We start from the raw sequence: 17,124 nt of genomic DNA, 5'->3' as shown, positions 1-17,124 counted from the left end.
TTAATTGTAGAATCAGTTACTTGAAGTGTTATTTACATTATGCAATTGAATTGAATAGATTTGGGCCATTTGGAGTCGAGTACTCGTAGCAAGAACGTGATCTCGGGTTGATTTTGAGCCGGTTCGAGGTAAGTGACTTGTCTAACCTTGTGTGGGGGACCTTCCCCTTAGGATTGGTATATTTAGTAATTGAAATGCCTTGTACGTGAGGTGACGAGTGCGTTCTTGTGCTAATTGTTGAAAATTCGGTTTTCTTTAAGTAATTACTAGTATGTTTCCTTTCCTATTTCTATTACTTTCATTATTAAGCCTGTTGTTAGCTTAGGAAAGTATGTCTAAGTGACTTAATTGCTTTATTTGTTCAACCCGCCTTACCTGAATTCCGTGCAGCATGCTAGGCTAGAATTATTTGTTGCCTTAATATGAAATTTTGTCATTTCTGTATATTTTCCTGTTGCTGCTGTGTATTTATTTTGGGACTACGGAAGTGGAATTCCGGTAGACCCCCTTGCACAGTTATATGAAACTATGGGAATGCACCCGGTAAATTCCCCCAATACTGGGTATTTATATTTGGGACTACGGAACGGAATTCCGGTAGATCCTCGCGCACTATGAGTTGGACTACGGGACGGGATCCCGAGAGATCCATTGGATATGTACACAGGTACTACAAGATGGTATCCTGGGAGATCCCCGATCGTTATTATTGGTGCTGAGCTGTATTTTCTTTCCGTGTTTACCTTGTTTCTGTATAGTTGTTGTTTTCCTATACATCCTGTGTTATTTTACTGATGTACTTATTTATACTACTTTGTTCTATACTGTTGATCTTTATATTTTATTTAACCTCAGTAGGGCCCTGACCTTCCTCGTCACTACCCAACCGAGGTTAGGCTTGGCACTTACCGCTGTGGTGTATTCATGCCCTTTCTGCGCATGTTTTTCATGTGCAGATCCAGGTACCGCTACTCAGGCCTACCATCCTTGAGGGAGGCGACTGCTCTAGAGATTTCGAGGTACGTCTGCCGCATCCGCAGACCGATGAGTCCTTTTTTATTCTAGTTGTTAAACATTGCCCTTCTCTATTTTTCTTTCTTGTTAGATATTCTGGAGTTAGACTGTTAGATATTCCAAAGGCTTGTGTTTCCATGAGTTTCCGGGTTTTGGAATAGTGTATTAGATTCTGAGAAGTTGTATTGTATATGCCAAGCGACATTTTAAATATTGTTTCATTCGGTTATTTTTTGGCTTATGATTATTTCTTTCGCATGTTTCGTTTATTTTTCCGCATTTGTTAGGCTTACCTAGTCGTAGAGACTAGGTGCCGTCACGATAGTTCACGGAGGGCGAATCGGGGTCGTGACAGATTTCTTTCTACCAAGAAAATTGCACTTGAAATGAATATCGAACCCGAATTTCGTAAGAAATGTGTGATATATAGGAAGTAACAATTTGACACAAATATTGATAATGAAATCTCAAAATCTTTCAAAGAGTCTTTTAGAGTTGATTACTTTTATACATAGTAGACAAGGCTATTTTTTCACTTCAAAATAGATTTGGACAATTCGAAGCATATGAAAATATTTTTGGTTTTTTATTTAACAGTAAAAACTATGATCACTAGATGTTGGAAATTTGAAAATATATTGCCTTAATCGTGAATGTTCCTTAAAACGTAATAATCAATTCGATATTGATGGTTTAGATTTATTTTCTAAATTAAAAGTATTAAGGAAAATAGTACAATTAGAAGATAACAGTATAATTGATACACTTAAATAAAAAAAAAAAGATTTAATTATTTTTCAAATGCCTAAATTGCTTATGGAATAGTTTTTACTAACTCATGTTACCGTTGCTTCAACGGCAAGAAGTTTTCAAAATTCAAATTGATAAAATCTTATCTAAGAACAACAATGGCACAAGAAAGATTAAATAGATTAGTTATATTGTCAATTGAGAAATACTTATTAGGAGTTATTGATTATAAGAAAATTATTAATAACTTTGTATATAAGAAAAGCTAAAATATAGATTTCAAATAAATAATTAAAAAATAAATAAAAGTTAAGGCCCTCATAAAGTTTGACTTTAGGCACCAAAAATCGTCGGGCCGCCCCTACTGCCACATATTCTATGTAGTGATATTCAACAAAAACACGCGGCGAGTGATTGTCCTTGCCAATCAAGAAATTCAATAGCAATATTGTACAAGGATCCTGGACCCAGCTTCGATATGATTAATGAACCTGTGACGGATTGCGTATTTAACTGTTTATCATTCTAAAAATCATGTGCACTTTATTTATTTTTCCTAATCAATCATTCACTAGTATTCTAATAGGAATTGGTATCATGTCAATTTACCAAGAAAAGAATAAAATAAAATCAACTATTGTGGAATGTCAATTGTAATCTAGTAATACCCTTCTATGAAGGTTGTTTCAAAAGTATAATCGTTTCAAAATTACTACTTATGGCACAATTAATTAGTATTTTGCGGTATTCATTGCGTCAAGGAAAGAAAAAGCTTAGCTACAGAGAAGTTGATGCGGATTAAGGATGGTACAAGGATGCTGCATTGACTTATCTCGCCGTCTTAGATAAGAAAATTAAGCCTTTAATTATTGCACTTGATTAAGTACTAATTAAGATGTCACACATGTCAAGTGATAGAACAAGAATACACCATTAATTTGACTGTCCACTAGTAACTAGTGATCGTGTTGATTTCCATCCATAACCAAAACATATTTAGATGATGGATTAATCACTTCTACAATCGAATGATAATATATATGGGAATGTCACATCATTTTTTCATATAGTAGGTGTGGGTTCAAGTCTCACTTTTCTCTTCTTCTAGTTAGGGGTGTCTATGGATCTTTAAAAATCGACTAAATCGATCGAAGTGAACCGTACTGAACCGATTATTACGTTTCTTTTAATAAAATCGTAGGTTTTTATTGTCACGACCCAAATCGATGGGCCGTGACGGGTGCCCGAGTCCTACCTGTCGAATACCCTTAAGCATGCGACTAATATATAGACATGAATAACATCTGCTGAATTACGAGAATAACATGCATGAGGAAAACCTGTCCAAAAGACATATATATATACACGTGCGAAATATGTAGGGCGAGCCGACAAGGCTGCTATAGACAACTATATATCCAAAACTGGAAGCCGACAAGGCCACATACTATCCAACTATACATAACTGTCTATAGACATCTAACAGAATATACAACTGTACAAGAACGAGACTGGCCCCCTTCATACCCATATATGTATACAAACATATGGTACCAAAATTCAAAGCAACTCCGGATCAAATGGAGCACACCAACTCTCGCTGATCAAGGATCCTAAGAAGGGGGACCGTCAGCTTGGGTCGTGACAAAAGTGGTATCAGAGCAGTTCTGTCCTAGGGAGTCTACAAGCCATGTCTAGTAGAGTCTTATTTATGGGTGTGTTGAGCCTCTCACTTATAAGCAGGAGGCTACAGGACATTTAGGATTGCTACTCTTTCTTCTTACTCTAGATCGTGTGGCAGAGCTTACTTGTAAGAATTCAAACTTTTAAATTCTATTTTATTCGTAATAAGACGATACCTACATCCAGAAAGACAGTTGGTAAGAGATATAGTTGTGAAAGAGTTGAGTCAAAGGAACTCTATTTTTGCATCATGCTTATGATGGATACATACATATGGGGTATTCATCAGATCATGTGTACTAAGATGTGTAAGCTTCTTGATAAGGATCCTTAAGACATGAATATCTATCCACCCTTATGGTAAAAAGCAACGAGAGAATCAGAAGGTAGATAAAAGTTTCAACAAGTGATAAGTAAATTCGTGAAGGTAAGAGGGTAAGCGAATCGAAGAAAATGAGTTTCATCGAAAGTTGTCATTTTGAGATAAAATACAGTCCGAGCTATAATACCCTATATTTATGGATTAGTGCCATACACGATACCATATGACCATGATAGTAAGATGTATAAAGTGTGTTAAAAGTAAGTAGTATTTTAAGTAATTTGAGATAATTTTTAATTATATGGATGATGGTTAATTATTGGATTAGTGGGGAATTAACAAAGTTGATTAAGGAAAAAGGGGTGAATATTTAGATAAGAGTATGGGTTCCCAACGTGGTAGCCCACGAGATTGGATAAAGAACCAAGTAGTGACTCTTGGTTTAGGAAATTTAGGTAGCATTTTATGAGATTTTTGGGTGGCTAAGTAAGCCTTATCAAGTTGGGCCCACACCACTATAATAAAGGATCTTTCAAATTCATTCATTCATTTTGGGAAAGACATCATACGGATCAACTATAGCACATAAAATGCTTCAATAAAATTTGTACAAAATCCAATTATGCGTGAGATGTAATTCTAAGAAAGTACGATACAATCTTTCTCAAGAACATCATACGGATTTTTCCTATTTCGATCCACTATTACGTGTTGTCGCAATTGACATGTGTTAGAGAGATTATCAAGAGAATCGGCTCAGGTATGTTAAGGCTATCCCTTCTTTCCTTTTGTCATGATCCATACGATACAAATGAAACGAGCTAATGCACAACTTCCATAAATAACTCCATTCATAGAAATACTAGAGGTGCCTATGTTCTTGTTTCCTCATGTGTCCTATTATTCTATCATCTGTTCATGGGTCTCAGAAATACATAAGTTGAAAAAGTTTACTTCATGATATTAATCAAAGGCATAATGGTCTTATGATGTTTCAAGAGATTTTATTGACGTACTTCTCATGCATTGCATTCATTCATACATGTATATTGACCCATGACCATATGATGTTATATAAGCGTATATATATATATGTGGGATATGAGAAAAGGTTATGGCGTTATACACGCACCACCACCTGATCAACTGGTATACGTTGATGATTTTGCCTACAGTGGTCGAGATGATATGATGGAATGCCCTCAGAAGCTTGATGATGTTATGTACACATATACCTATGCATGACATGATATTTATACGCATATACATGATATTTTAAATATTAAATGATTCACAGAGCTATTCAAACTTACATGTCGAGTCTTTTACTCCATGTTTCTCTCATGACTTTCATTTACTAATGTTCATTCCTTACATACTCGATACTTTATTTGTACTGACGTCTCTTTTGCCTGGGGACGCTACGTTTCATGCCTGCAGGTTTCGATAGACAGGTTGAGAGTCCTCCAAGTAGGCTATTAGCTCAGCGAAAGGTGTTGGTGCGCAGTGACGGATGCAGGATTTTATAGGTAATGGGTGCTCCATTACTTTTAGTATAGAGTTGCTATATAAAGCTAGGCAACTCATTATATATATATATATATATATATATACCTAATTTTTTCATATATTTATCTTTTTATATTTTTACTCATATTCATAAAAACTCATATGTTTACTTCTTTATATTTTTACTCCTATTAATAGAAATTCTGGTTCCGCCACTAGCTGTAAGTATAATATATAAGTGCACAACTATTTAAAACATATATGATAAAAATGTTTACAATTAAATTATATTAAATATGATCATTAAAGTATTATTATATTTACATTTATCTTTAAACTTTTTATACTTTAAAAATGATTAATAAAAGCATTATTATTTACAGAATATTCATTGACAAGTCTAGATTGACATAAATTGGAAATAATGATTTTATTACACAAATGAATAGAAATAAACTTATTAAAAAGAAAAAAATCAACAAAAATAAATATTAAATTGAGTAAAAAATAAATAAAAACTTTGCATTCAAGTTTGTTTATTTTTGTGGGAGGAGAGAGCTTTTGATTATTTAGAAGATGGAGTTTGGTGGGGAAGAAAGTAAAAGGAAAAAAAAAAACTAACAAGGAGAAGCAAATAGAAAAAGAAAAAAAAAGCAAGGAGAAAGAAAAAAAGACATTCCGTTGAAGGATAAGCGATAACAGGTCTAGGGAATATTATAAAAATTGATAAAGAATGAAATGGAAGCAATTCACAGTAAAAGAAACTAAAAAAGGAAAGCAGCGGGAAAAAAGTAAAAAAAAAAAAGGAAAGAAAATAAAAGGATCTTGCGTCTTTGACGTGTTCAATCGCTCCATTTCTGTCACAAAGATCGGAGCACCATCAGCTTTCCGTCTTTAATGGGTGCTAAGTATAGGTATTTCGCTATTATTAACCATTATCTGTACAAAATGCAAGTTCCGTGTAAGGAGCAACGGGTGCTTCAGCACCCACAATCATGCTCGTGGTTCCACCACTGCTGGTGCGCTCCATTTGCTCTGGAGTTGCTTATTTGGTCAGTATGATTAGTACCTGTATTGATTAGTATGACGAGGCCCTGTCCCGACCTTAATGATATTATGTACTCTTAGAGGCTTGTAGACAAATGTTATATATACAGATACTTGTATGGTCTTGTCAGCCTATGTTTGAGTATATAATGATCATGTCGGCCTTATAAACTCGTATGTCATATGTATAAGTTTGTATTACATGTTAGGTCGTCCTATGTCAAGTGTTCCCTCATGTTTCATTCTAGTTATCTCACAACAGCCTTTCCATTTCATTTACCTATGGTAGTATGATATGAAAGATACATTACGTTGGTACTCAGTTGAGCAAAGTACCGGGTACCCGTCACGGCTCATCAATTTGGGTCGTGACATTTATATAAACTTATAACCGTACCGAATAATAGAGTAGGTTTTTAATTTTATAAAAATAAATCGAAAAAATATCGAACCTTATCGAATAAATTTATATATGAAAAATATATTTTATATACTAAGTTTAAAACTAATAAAGCATTAAGTTTTTTTTCTTGGGTCTGAGGATTATAAAATGGCTACAAGTAATCAAATAATTAATATCCAACGTCCCACATCCATAGCTATTCTACTACTCATATCGAAACTAAATTAGTTTCAGCATCTTGAGTAACAAGCCACTAGGTATTCCACCAATCTTCAGCAGCAAGCCACAAGGTATAGGATATCTTTCCTCTCGTATAATTTAGATTTCTCTTATTGGATACTAATCTTCTAATAAGCTCTATTCTTGAGTCCCAACTTGATTAGTATCTTTCCACTCGTATGATTTATATTTCTCTTGTCTTTGTTTAATTTATTTGACACTACCATAGAATATTGGGAAGAATCTCTATTTTGGACATCTTTCATGTCGCTTTGATCATAGCTTCTAAAATAGTAAAAGTGTCAATAGAGTTTTGCCAAATTCCTATGCAAGTACGCATTTGCCGTATTCTAAGTTCGACTAGTGATTCTTGCATAACATTTAAAAAAAAACAAAAAATTAACCGAACCATACCGATACCGAAAACAATAGAGATTATTAGGACGTTTCCGAAAAGTCTAATCTCGGTTATGCAAAATGGAATAACTAAAATGTTACACCCCATGTTTTCGTACGTAAAAGTACGTCGTAAGTCAACTGGTATAAGCTCGGAAATGAGATCATCTTTGAAAGTATATAAAGTAAGTCAATCATGTTAACTTGTAGGTGACAAATATTTAAGATCATGAACAACAAGTACCAAGAGGGTTGGAAGGTTTAGAAGCTAAACGAATCGAAAAAAATAAATTTCGTCGAAAGTAGACAAGTTGGAAATATTATAACTCGTACTTTTGGGGTGATACTAGGGTGATTAACATGATAAAGAAGGTGACTTTATGAGGTATTTTGTCATATGATAGTCGAGTGTTAAGTTTTGAAGTCAAGTGAGTTGTGGAGCAAAAATCGACGAAATTCGTCATTAGTTATGTTCATAAATTGTATTAAAATTTGGGTTTAATGTCATTGAACTTTTTCCCCAATATACTTGTAATTACGAAATTATCCACCTACCAAATTGAATATCTACGAGTCTAGTTTCTAACACATTGAACCGTTCATCGATACGACATCAGAGTAGAGAGACATGCGCGTTTTTACAAGACTGCACAAGTAGCTCCCAATGGAACCCACTTAGGCGGTGGTCAACATACTTCACTTTAAAAACGATTTGGACAACCTTTATTTCTCATTTTTAGTCCCAACTTTGTCCCTAAGCTCCTTCTCACCCTCCTAAACAGATTCCAAAGGTTCAAGGGTGATTCCAAAGTGATAACACCATATTTCAACATTAAAAGTTAGTTTTAGTGAAGAATGATACCTCTTTGAGGTTGAGTTGTCATTGAGGATAGTTGTGGGCTGTGTTTGGCTGAAATTTCAAGTTGTTTCTACTGGTTAAGGTGAGTAACTTCCTATTAATTATTCTTAAGCTTTCTTGTATGTTGGTTAAGTTGTTAGGATGATAAACTACAAGATAATACTTGGATTAGCTTGAGATGTTGTTGTTCTTGATGGATTATTTTGAAAGTTGCTCTTATGAACTTTAAGTGGATTGAAATTACAGGAAATAAATTATCTATGATATTGTTAGTATGGTTATATTGGTTTACACGCCAAGCTTGTTGAGGATATTGGTAACTAAAAAAGGAAATGACTATAAAGTACTTGGAAGTTATCCATAGTGATATTATCTTGTGTTGGGCTATTTCAGGTAACTTTAAAATTGAATAGTAGGTTGAAAATCCTTTAATCATTATTGGTTATTATAATGAATTTATTACTAAGTTCAAGAATGAATGATAATGGGGTTGAAAGGTGCTAAAGGGATACAATCCGAGCTTGCCGCTCGTCTTGATATTTTGATTACTTGTTAATGAAATATTTTATACCCTATTATTTATGTTGTTCTTATTGTATTGCTTTGGTTGTTATTGTTAGTATATGGTATTGGAGGTGACCCTTGTTAAAGGGAATTTACTGCCCGAATTTACGCAAGCGATCTACTACCTTAAGTTACAGACTTAGCCTTTACTCATCACGTATTTTGAATCTCTTTATGCTATGGTAGATTGAGTTGAGTTGTTTGAAGAGTTACTTGGAAGGTATTAAGGACTCAACGGGGTTAAGGTATGTTAAGACTAAACCTTTTATTCATTTTGGCATGATCCCGTAATTACATTCGTTTGATAACAAGACATAAAGAGAAGTTCGTACTCCTGAATTCATGTACATTACCTAGTCTCATAAGTTACAGTATTCTCCCTTATTGGGACTTTATATTTAGTTAAGTATAGCCTTCTTTCAGACAAGAGAGCACACACACAGAGAGAGAGAGAGAGAGAGAGAGAGAGAGAGAGAGAGAGAGAGAGAGAGAGAGAGAGTATACACACACAGAGAGAGTATTACAGTATTTTCTCACCACCGAGCTATAATCAGCGGGCAGGCCCCTATTGGGCAACCTCAGATCAGATGGTAAGTTATATACCGAGCCTACTGTGACCGAGTACTTATGAATGAGCCCAGAATGGACGAGATACTGAGCCTAGTATGGCCGAGTACCTATGAATGTGACTTACTTATTGAGAGAATTGAGTTAGTATCAACATGTAACCATATCTTCAGATTATTTTTGACTCCCAGTTACATTCAGTTAATATATTATCAGTTTAGTTTCAGCTTTCAGTTATTCTACTGTCTTACATATACTCGGTACATTATTTCATACCGACATTCCTTTTGTCGGGGACGCTGCATTTCATGCTTGCAGGTCCTGATAGATAGCTGGATAGACCTTCCTAGTAGACAGAACCAAATATCAGCTTGATTGATAAGCTCTACTTTTCCCGAGTTACCAGGTCTAGACCTTGGAGTCCATTTTATATGTACATATTTGATGGGTAGGTCGAGGCACTGTCTCCACTATGATACCATTCAGTTATCTCTAGAGGCTTGTAGATGAGTCCTGTATATTTTGTATATCATTATTGTGTCCTTGCCAGCCCTGTGCACATGTTCAATTTGGTATTGCTGGTTGTAGACGTTCATGGCGGCTTCGTCGGCCTACACAGTTATTTATATGAGCTTTTGGGTATGTTTACCCCTCAAATGAGAGAGACGTTACTTTCAGATGGCTCAGAGTATGTCCCCGTCGGCCTTGATTGGTTTTGTCAGCTGTAAGTAGGCCTCGTCGGCCTAAATTGAGGACTACCCCTCCAGAGTTTATATTTACAGAGTGGTATGCTTGGGCCGAGTATGACATCAGGTGCTGGCCACTATAGGTTTGGGGCGTGACACGAAAAATAAGTATCATATAAATTTTATAAAATTAACCGGGCGAACCGAACCATTGACACTCCTACTTTTTAGTACTACTTGTCAACAACTATGTTAAGCCAGGATATTTAAAGGAGAAAATGCAGCAGAGAAAACAAAAAGGAGCAGCCAGATAATATCGACTTTAGAGAGCACTACATTGAAAGGGTCAAAAGTGGTGTTGAACAATGAACATTCAACAAAAATAAAAACAAAGGTAGTGATTCTCCTTGCCAAGCAAGAAAATAGACCTGCGCAACTTGCTTATACTTCCTTAAATATCATATACACCTCTCTTTGCTTATTTTCACTTTATACTCAAGAATGAACTTTTATATCAAATGAGTTCTAACAAGTTATGTATCACGACTGAAGTGTTATATCATTATTTTTAGGATAGATTAAAAAGAATAGTGTGTCGTCACATAAAACGAATAATTTTAACATGAATTTCTGTTACTAACAAGTGCAAATTTTCTTTTCCAGGATTTATAATAAAGTGAATCAATTTCAAATAAGGTAAAATTTTCAAAATATAGACAGTTAATTAATGAGTACTCCAAATGAAGGAGTCTCAAGTTAATTATTTATATCCACGACATAGGAGTAGAAAATTGAGGAGAAAAGTCAAAATTTTGGAAGGCAGTAGGAAGCTGCAGATGGATGATATTGATATATAGCGACAGAAAAAAGTGATACATTTTTATATTTTTACATGATCGACATGATCAACAACAACAACCCAGTATAATTCCACTAGTGGGGTCTGGGGAGAGTAGTGTGTACGCAGACCTTACCCCTACGTACCATGGGTAGAGAGGCTGTTTCCAAATAGACCCTCGGCATTCTTAATTCCCTCCAAGAACTCTCCACCTTGCTTTTGGGATGACTCGAACTCACAATCTCTTGGTTGAAAGTGGAGGTTGCTTACCATTAGTGCGGTCGACATGATCCAAGTTTCTATTTCTAGCGTTTTAATGATCCAAATTAAAGGTTTATTTCCCAATCAACTCACATAGGGTTTTAACGAATATTGAACATCAAAAGGCGAGTTGGAAGTTGAGGTTTCGATGAATTATTGGATTTCCATAAGAAAAGAAATTAAAGGAATTCGTTTGTACTTTCTGATATTTAAAGTAACATTTACAAATATCCTTGTATTGTTCCTGTACTAATTATTTGATTCCATAAATATTGCGTGATTTGTTGTAATTGAGCTGATCATCTGAAACTTCGCTCTTTCAACATCTAAAGACAAGTTGATATTGCTAGGATAGTTGTAAAGTCTTGTAGTACCCTTTAATGATTTTTGATACACAAATTAATTTACTCATATTAAAAGAAGGATTCCCTACTTTGTCTAGATAATCTATATTATATTAAAAGGAGAGCAGTGAACCATGTGATTAAGCCAAGTGGCAAGCTAAAATGAAGCCACTTGGCAATTTTAAGACAACATTAAAAATTTAAATTATAAATGGAAACATATTTAATGGAAGTAGTAGTACAAGATTTTCTATAGGTATCTTTAATTAAATTTGTGTATAATTCAGTTATGGTAGGTATCCTTTTTTGAGCAAGAACAATTAAAATTTCGTTGAAAATCTTATACACTAATTTTAAGTTGAAATAATAATTTTTTATTTAGTACAAGTTTTGTATCTAACCTTATTTGTGAACAATATACATTATTATATGTATCTTTAATTAAATTTTGTCTATAATTCAGTTATGATAGGTATTCTTTTTTAAGAAAAAAAATATTTAAATAAATATTTTGTATCTTACAAAATCGATAGTTCATATCCAACGATCCCTTACTATTGAAAAAATATTTATTATAAATTTTACTTTAGAGCTAAAAATATTTTTTTTAGAAACATTGATGTAATTAAATTATTGAATTCCAAATATTTGTTAATGCAGACTTTATATGATGAGGTTTAAATTTATTGAAATGAAAAGACTCCTAAACTGCTATATCTCTTGCATATCTTTTAGACTATTATCCTTAACGAAAAATAGAGTTAAATAAATCACTCAGATAATTAATTAAGAATAACAGGGTAATCAACCACGTCAAGTGGTGTGATAAAAAAAAGTTAAAGTAAAAGTTAATAAACATTACAATAAAAATATTGAATTTAGATTAAAACATATTTAAATTGAGATAAAAAAAATTTAAATTGAAGGATAAAAGTTTTTGAATTGAAATCTTAAATCTTGAATTGAAAGATAATATTTTTTTGAATTGAGATTCAAAAATCAAGTTTGATTGAAAGAAGCATTATGATACTATTAAAAAAAAATTGTAGATCTTATTGATTTTTCTCCGTGCTTCATTGTTGTTGGATTTTATTTTATGAATCATGATATGTAAATGTGTAAATGTAGTATTTATATATTGTATATCTATATTTGTTAGAGATGTGATACTATATGATATATTATAGGAATATGATATTATTAGAATATTCTTAGGAGAGAATTTAGGGAGTATGAGCTTAAACTCATGTATATATGATTCTTTCTGGGAAAGAGAAAGCAAGTCCGATCCATCTAAAAGTTGTGCAATCTCTAATGTATTATTTTTCCCATTGAAGCAGTGGTAGTACGGTGAATTCTCCTTTTCTTTCTTATTTATGAAGCTTTGAAAAAATTCTATAACCATGATATGATATTGTTCTTAATGTTTAATTCTTTCATTTTCCAGAAGTATATCATCATTTCTTAAAAGTAATTAGTATGATTTTTTGCTGAATTTGAATATTATAAAGTTCATCAAGTTGATATAAAATGAAGGCATTCTGCGTTGTTCATAATTGGATAATGTGTAAGCGCTATATGTAATTACAGATAATTATTGTATTTAAATTTTCAATCAAATATTTTATAATATCATCTACCATTTATTTTGACTATTTTGATTTCAACAAACTTCCTGTTTGGTTAAAGAACATAGAAAATACTCTTTAGAATATCTACAAATAAATAGTAATAACTACAACTGTTAAATTTTAGAGAACCCGTGATCTTTGGATGGTAATTATCTCAATTGATTGGATCCATTTGATCCCTTATTAGCACCTTGTGTACTGGTAGGTTTTCGTTGAGTTTATTCCTTTCTAGTCTACCCTTTTGTAGCTTTGTGCTGGTCTAGTGGCCGTGCCGAGTTATGATAGAGTGAGGGCATATCCTCGGGGGGAGCGAGCGGAGCGGGGGGTAGGGAGTAAGGGTGGCAGGGGGGGGGGTAATGCACCTTCTAGGTTGAGAGTGGGGTCATGGAACATATGGACTCTAACGGGGAAGTCTATAGAGTTAGCAAGGATACTCCATAAGAGGAAGATTAACATAGCTTGTCTCCAGGAGACTAGATGGGTGGGGAACAGGGCTCGGGAGGTGGATAGTTTTAAGTTGTGGTATTCAGGGAGGGTGAGAGGGAAGAACGAGGTAGGCATTTTAGTTGATAAGGATCTAAGAGAGCTAGTGGTTGAGGTTAAGAGGGTGAATGACAGGTTGATGGCCATTAAGATAGTCGTGGGAGGGTATACGCTGAACGTAGTTAGTGCTTACGCACCTCAGGTGAGTTTGGGCGAGAAGGTTAAAAGACACTTCTGGGAAGATTTGGATGGGTTGGCGCGGGGTATACCGTCCACCGAAAAGCTCATTATAGGGGGTGATTTTAACGGCTACATTGGGAGGGAGGTCGTCGATATGATGATGTGCATGGTGGCTTCGGTTTTGGAGATAGAAATGGTGGAGGTACTTCACTGTTGGAGTACGCCAAAGCTTTTGAGCTGGTGATCGCTAACTCGTATTACTCGAAAAAGGCGGAGCACCTGATAACTTTTTGGAGTGCGGTGGCCAAGACCCAGATTGATTACCTACTTCTCCAAAAATGTGATAGAGGTTTATGTACGGATTGCAAGGTCATCCCGAGTGAGAATCTTACGACCCAACATATGCTTTTGATTATGGACTTAAAGATTAGGTGGACGAGGAAGAAGAGGGCTATGCCTGGTATACCTAGGGTCAGGTGGGGTGCATTGACTAAGGACAAGGCCCAGGAGTTGGGGGAGAAGTTGCTGGCTATGAGGGCCTGGAGGAGTAGCGGGGATACGAGTTGTATGTGGTCTATGACAGCAAATTGCATTAGAGAGGCGGCGAGAGAGGTTCTAGGGGTCTCAAAGGGTTTTTCTGGTGGCCATAAAGGGGACTGGTGGTGGAACGAAGAAGTTCAGAGGAAAGTGGAAGCCAAGAAAGCGACATATTTGAAGCTAGTAGAGAGTATCAACGAGGGGCAGAAGAGTGCTAACAGGGAGGGGTATAAGAAGGCTAGGAAGGAGGCAAAGTTGGCGGTTACTATGGCTTGCTGCGTTTAGTTGTCTATACGAAGAAATTGGGGATAAAGGCGGGGACAGGAAGTTGTACAGACTAGCGAAGATGAGAGAGCGGAAGGCCCGGGATCTGGACCAAATGAGATGCATAAAAGATGAGGAGGGAAGAGTTTTATTGGAGGGGGCACAAATTAGGCAGAGATGGCAGTCTTACTTTCATAGGCTCTTGAATGAAGAGGGAGATAGGGGCATTGTGCTGGGGGAGTTGGAGCACTCCGAGTGGTAGCGAGATTTTGGGTAGTGTAGATGTATACGAGTGGGGGAGGTTATAGGGGCTATGCGCAGGATGAGTAGGGGTAGAGCGACGGGGCCGGACGAGATCCCGGTGGAATTCTGGAAGAGTGTGGGTAAGAAGGGCTTGGAATGGCTTGCTGGGTTATTTAACATCATTTTTAGGACGAAGAAAATGCCCGAAGAATGGAGGTAGAGTACGATGATCCCGCTGTACAAGAATAAGGGGGATGTCCAAAACTGCAACAACTATAAGGGTATCAAGTTGTTAAGCCATACGATGAAAGTGTGGGAGAGGTGATTGAAGGGAGGTTGAGGAGGTGTGTGTCCATTTCTGAGAACCAATTTGGTTTCATGCCGGGACGGTCGACCACTGAGGCCATTCATATTGTGAGGAGATTGGTGGATCAGTTTAGGGCGGTGAAAAAGGATTTGCACATGGTGTTCATTGACCTGGAGAAAGCCTATGACAAAGTCCCTAGAGAGGTTTTATGGAGGCTAGAGGAGTGCCTGTAGCGTGTATTAGAGTGATTCAGGACATGTATGATGGAGCTAAGACACGGGCTAGGACAGTAGGTGGAGACTCGGATTACTTTTCGATTGAGATGGGGTTGCATCAGGGATCAGCCTTTGGCCCGTTTTTGTTTTCCCTAGCGTTGGATTCTTTGACACGTCACATTCAGGGGGAGGTGCCTAGGTGCTTTCTATTTGCGGATGACATAGTCCTGATTGATGAGACGCGAGGTGGCATTAACAAGAGGCTAGAGGTCTGAAGACATACACTGGAGTCTAAGGGTTTCAAGTTGAGCAGGACCAAGATAGAACACTTGGAGTGCAAGTTCAGCGGTGTTACCCAGGAGGCGGACATGGATGTGAAACTCGATACGCAAGTTATTGCCAGGAGAGAGAGTTTCAAGTATCTAGGATCTATAATCCAGAATGACGGGGAGATAAATGAGGATGTCACACACCGTATCGGAGCAGGGTGGATGAAGTGGAGGCTCGCTTCCGGTGTCTTGTGTGATAAGAATGTGCTATTGAGACTTAAGGGTAAGTTCTACAAGGTAGTTGTTAGACCGACTATGTTGTATGGGGCAGAGTGTTGGCCAGTCAAAACCTCTCATGTCCAGCAGATGAGGGTAGCGGAAATGAGGATGTTGAGATGGATGTGTGGTCATACTAGGTTGGATAGAATTAGGAATGAAGTTATTCGAGACAAGGTTGGAGTGGCCCCTGTGGAGGCAAAGATGCGTGAAGCAAGGTTGAGGTGGTTCGGGCATGTTAAGAGGAGAAGTGCAGATGCCCCTGTCAGGAGATGTGAGGGGTTGGCCATAGGAGGTGTGAGGAGGGGTAGAGGTAGGCCAAATAAGTCTTGGGGAGAGGTGATCAGGCGGGACATGGCGCTACTTGAGCTAACCGAAGACATGACTCTAGATAGAAGGGTGTGGAGGTTGAAGATTAGGGTAGAAGGTTAGTAGGTAGTCGTCCATTTCCCTTTATCTTCTCTAGCTCGATAGTATTAGCGCTAGTTCGGTACCCTTTTTTTCCTTAGTTTTCTATATTCACATGTCTCGTTTCGTTGTTACTTTCCATTGGTAATCTCGTAGTTTGCTCGCAGTACTTCGTTCATATTCTCGTCCGCTTCCTTGGAATTAGTTTTCTGAATATGTTATATTGCTGCTACTTGTTATCAGTACCCCTTTCATATTATCTGTTGCTATCCCCAATTTAGTTTTCTAATTATGGTTTTGCTATTACTTGCTACCAGGGCTTCTCTCACCTTCTGTAGCTGAGGGTCTATCGAAAACAGTCTCTCTACCCTTCCAGGGTAGGGGTAAGGCTGCGTACATCCTACCCTCCCCAGACCCCACTTGTGGGACCACACTGGGTTGTTATTGTTGTTTGTTGTTGATTGAATCCATTTGATGTATTGTTCTTTAAAATAGAGCACCAAGGATCGCGAAAAGCTTCTTTGTAATATAAGATGGTATCGATTATCTCCTGAGTTATTTTCTCATTAGTGTACGCATTGAAAGAACATGATTTGAAATGGTATATATGTCTAGAAATAATGTCGAATTGAATTGTACTTTGTCTTTACTATGACTTAATTCACATTTGCTTATTTTCAAACCTTTTTATACACTTCTTTTTTTGCTTTTGTAAATAATAGAAGATGTTATTTGTATGGTATGCCAGGAATACAATTATTCAGATTTTTTACTACTTTTCTTTATTTAAATAGTAGTAATTTAACAGTTACAAAATTATTGAACATTTAGAAAAATAAAGATCAAATT

The 17,124-nt window shown here is 36.2% G+C and overlaps 1 protein-coding gene across 1 annotated transcript; it reads left to right on the top strand.

Annotated features, from left to right (window-relative positions):
* The first annotated feature begins 13,715 nt into the window (after positions 1-13,715).
* On the top strand, positions 13,716-14,578 carry LOC138878145 (uncharacterized). Its single transcript, XM_070157807.1, has 2 exons — positions 13,716-13,778; positions 13,898-14,578. The coding sequence occupies exons 1-2, from the start codon at positions 13,716-13,718 to the stop codon at positions 14,576-14,578; spliced, it is 744 nt and encodes a 247-aa protein (XP_070013908.1).
* The last annotated feature ends 2,546 nt before the right edge of the window (positions 14,579-17,124 follow it).

This window comes from Nicotiana sylvestris, chromosome 9 (genome assembly GCF_000393655.2).
Source record: "Nicotiana sylvestris chromosome 9, ASM39365v2, whole genome shotgun sequence".
Lineage (NCBI taxonomy): Eukaryota > Viridiplantae > Streptophyta > Magnoliopsida > Solanales > Solanaceae > Nicotiana > Nicotiana sylvestris.
The sequence above is the reverse complement of the archived record's forward strand: the minus strand, read 5'-3'. Positions and strand labels throughout refer to the sequence as shown.

Bases quoted from the DNA above. Each gene is read 5' to 3' on its own strand.
- LOC138878145 (XM_070157807.1), top strand. From the start codon at position 13,716: ATGGCCATTAAGATAGTCGTGGGAGGGTATACGCTGAACGTAGTTAGT. The intron at 13,779-13,897 runs GTGAGTTTGGGC...CTACATTGGGAG, and splicing joins TTAGTGCTTACGCACCTCAG to GGAGGTCGTCGATATGATGA.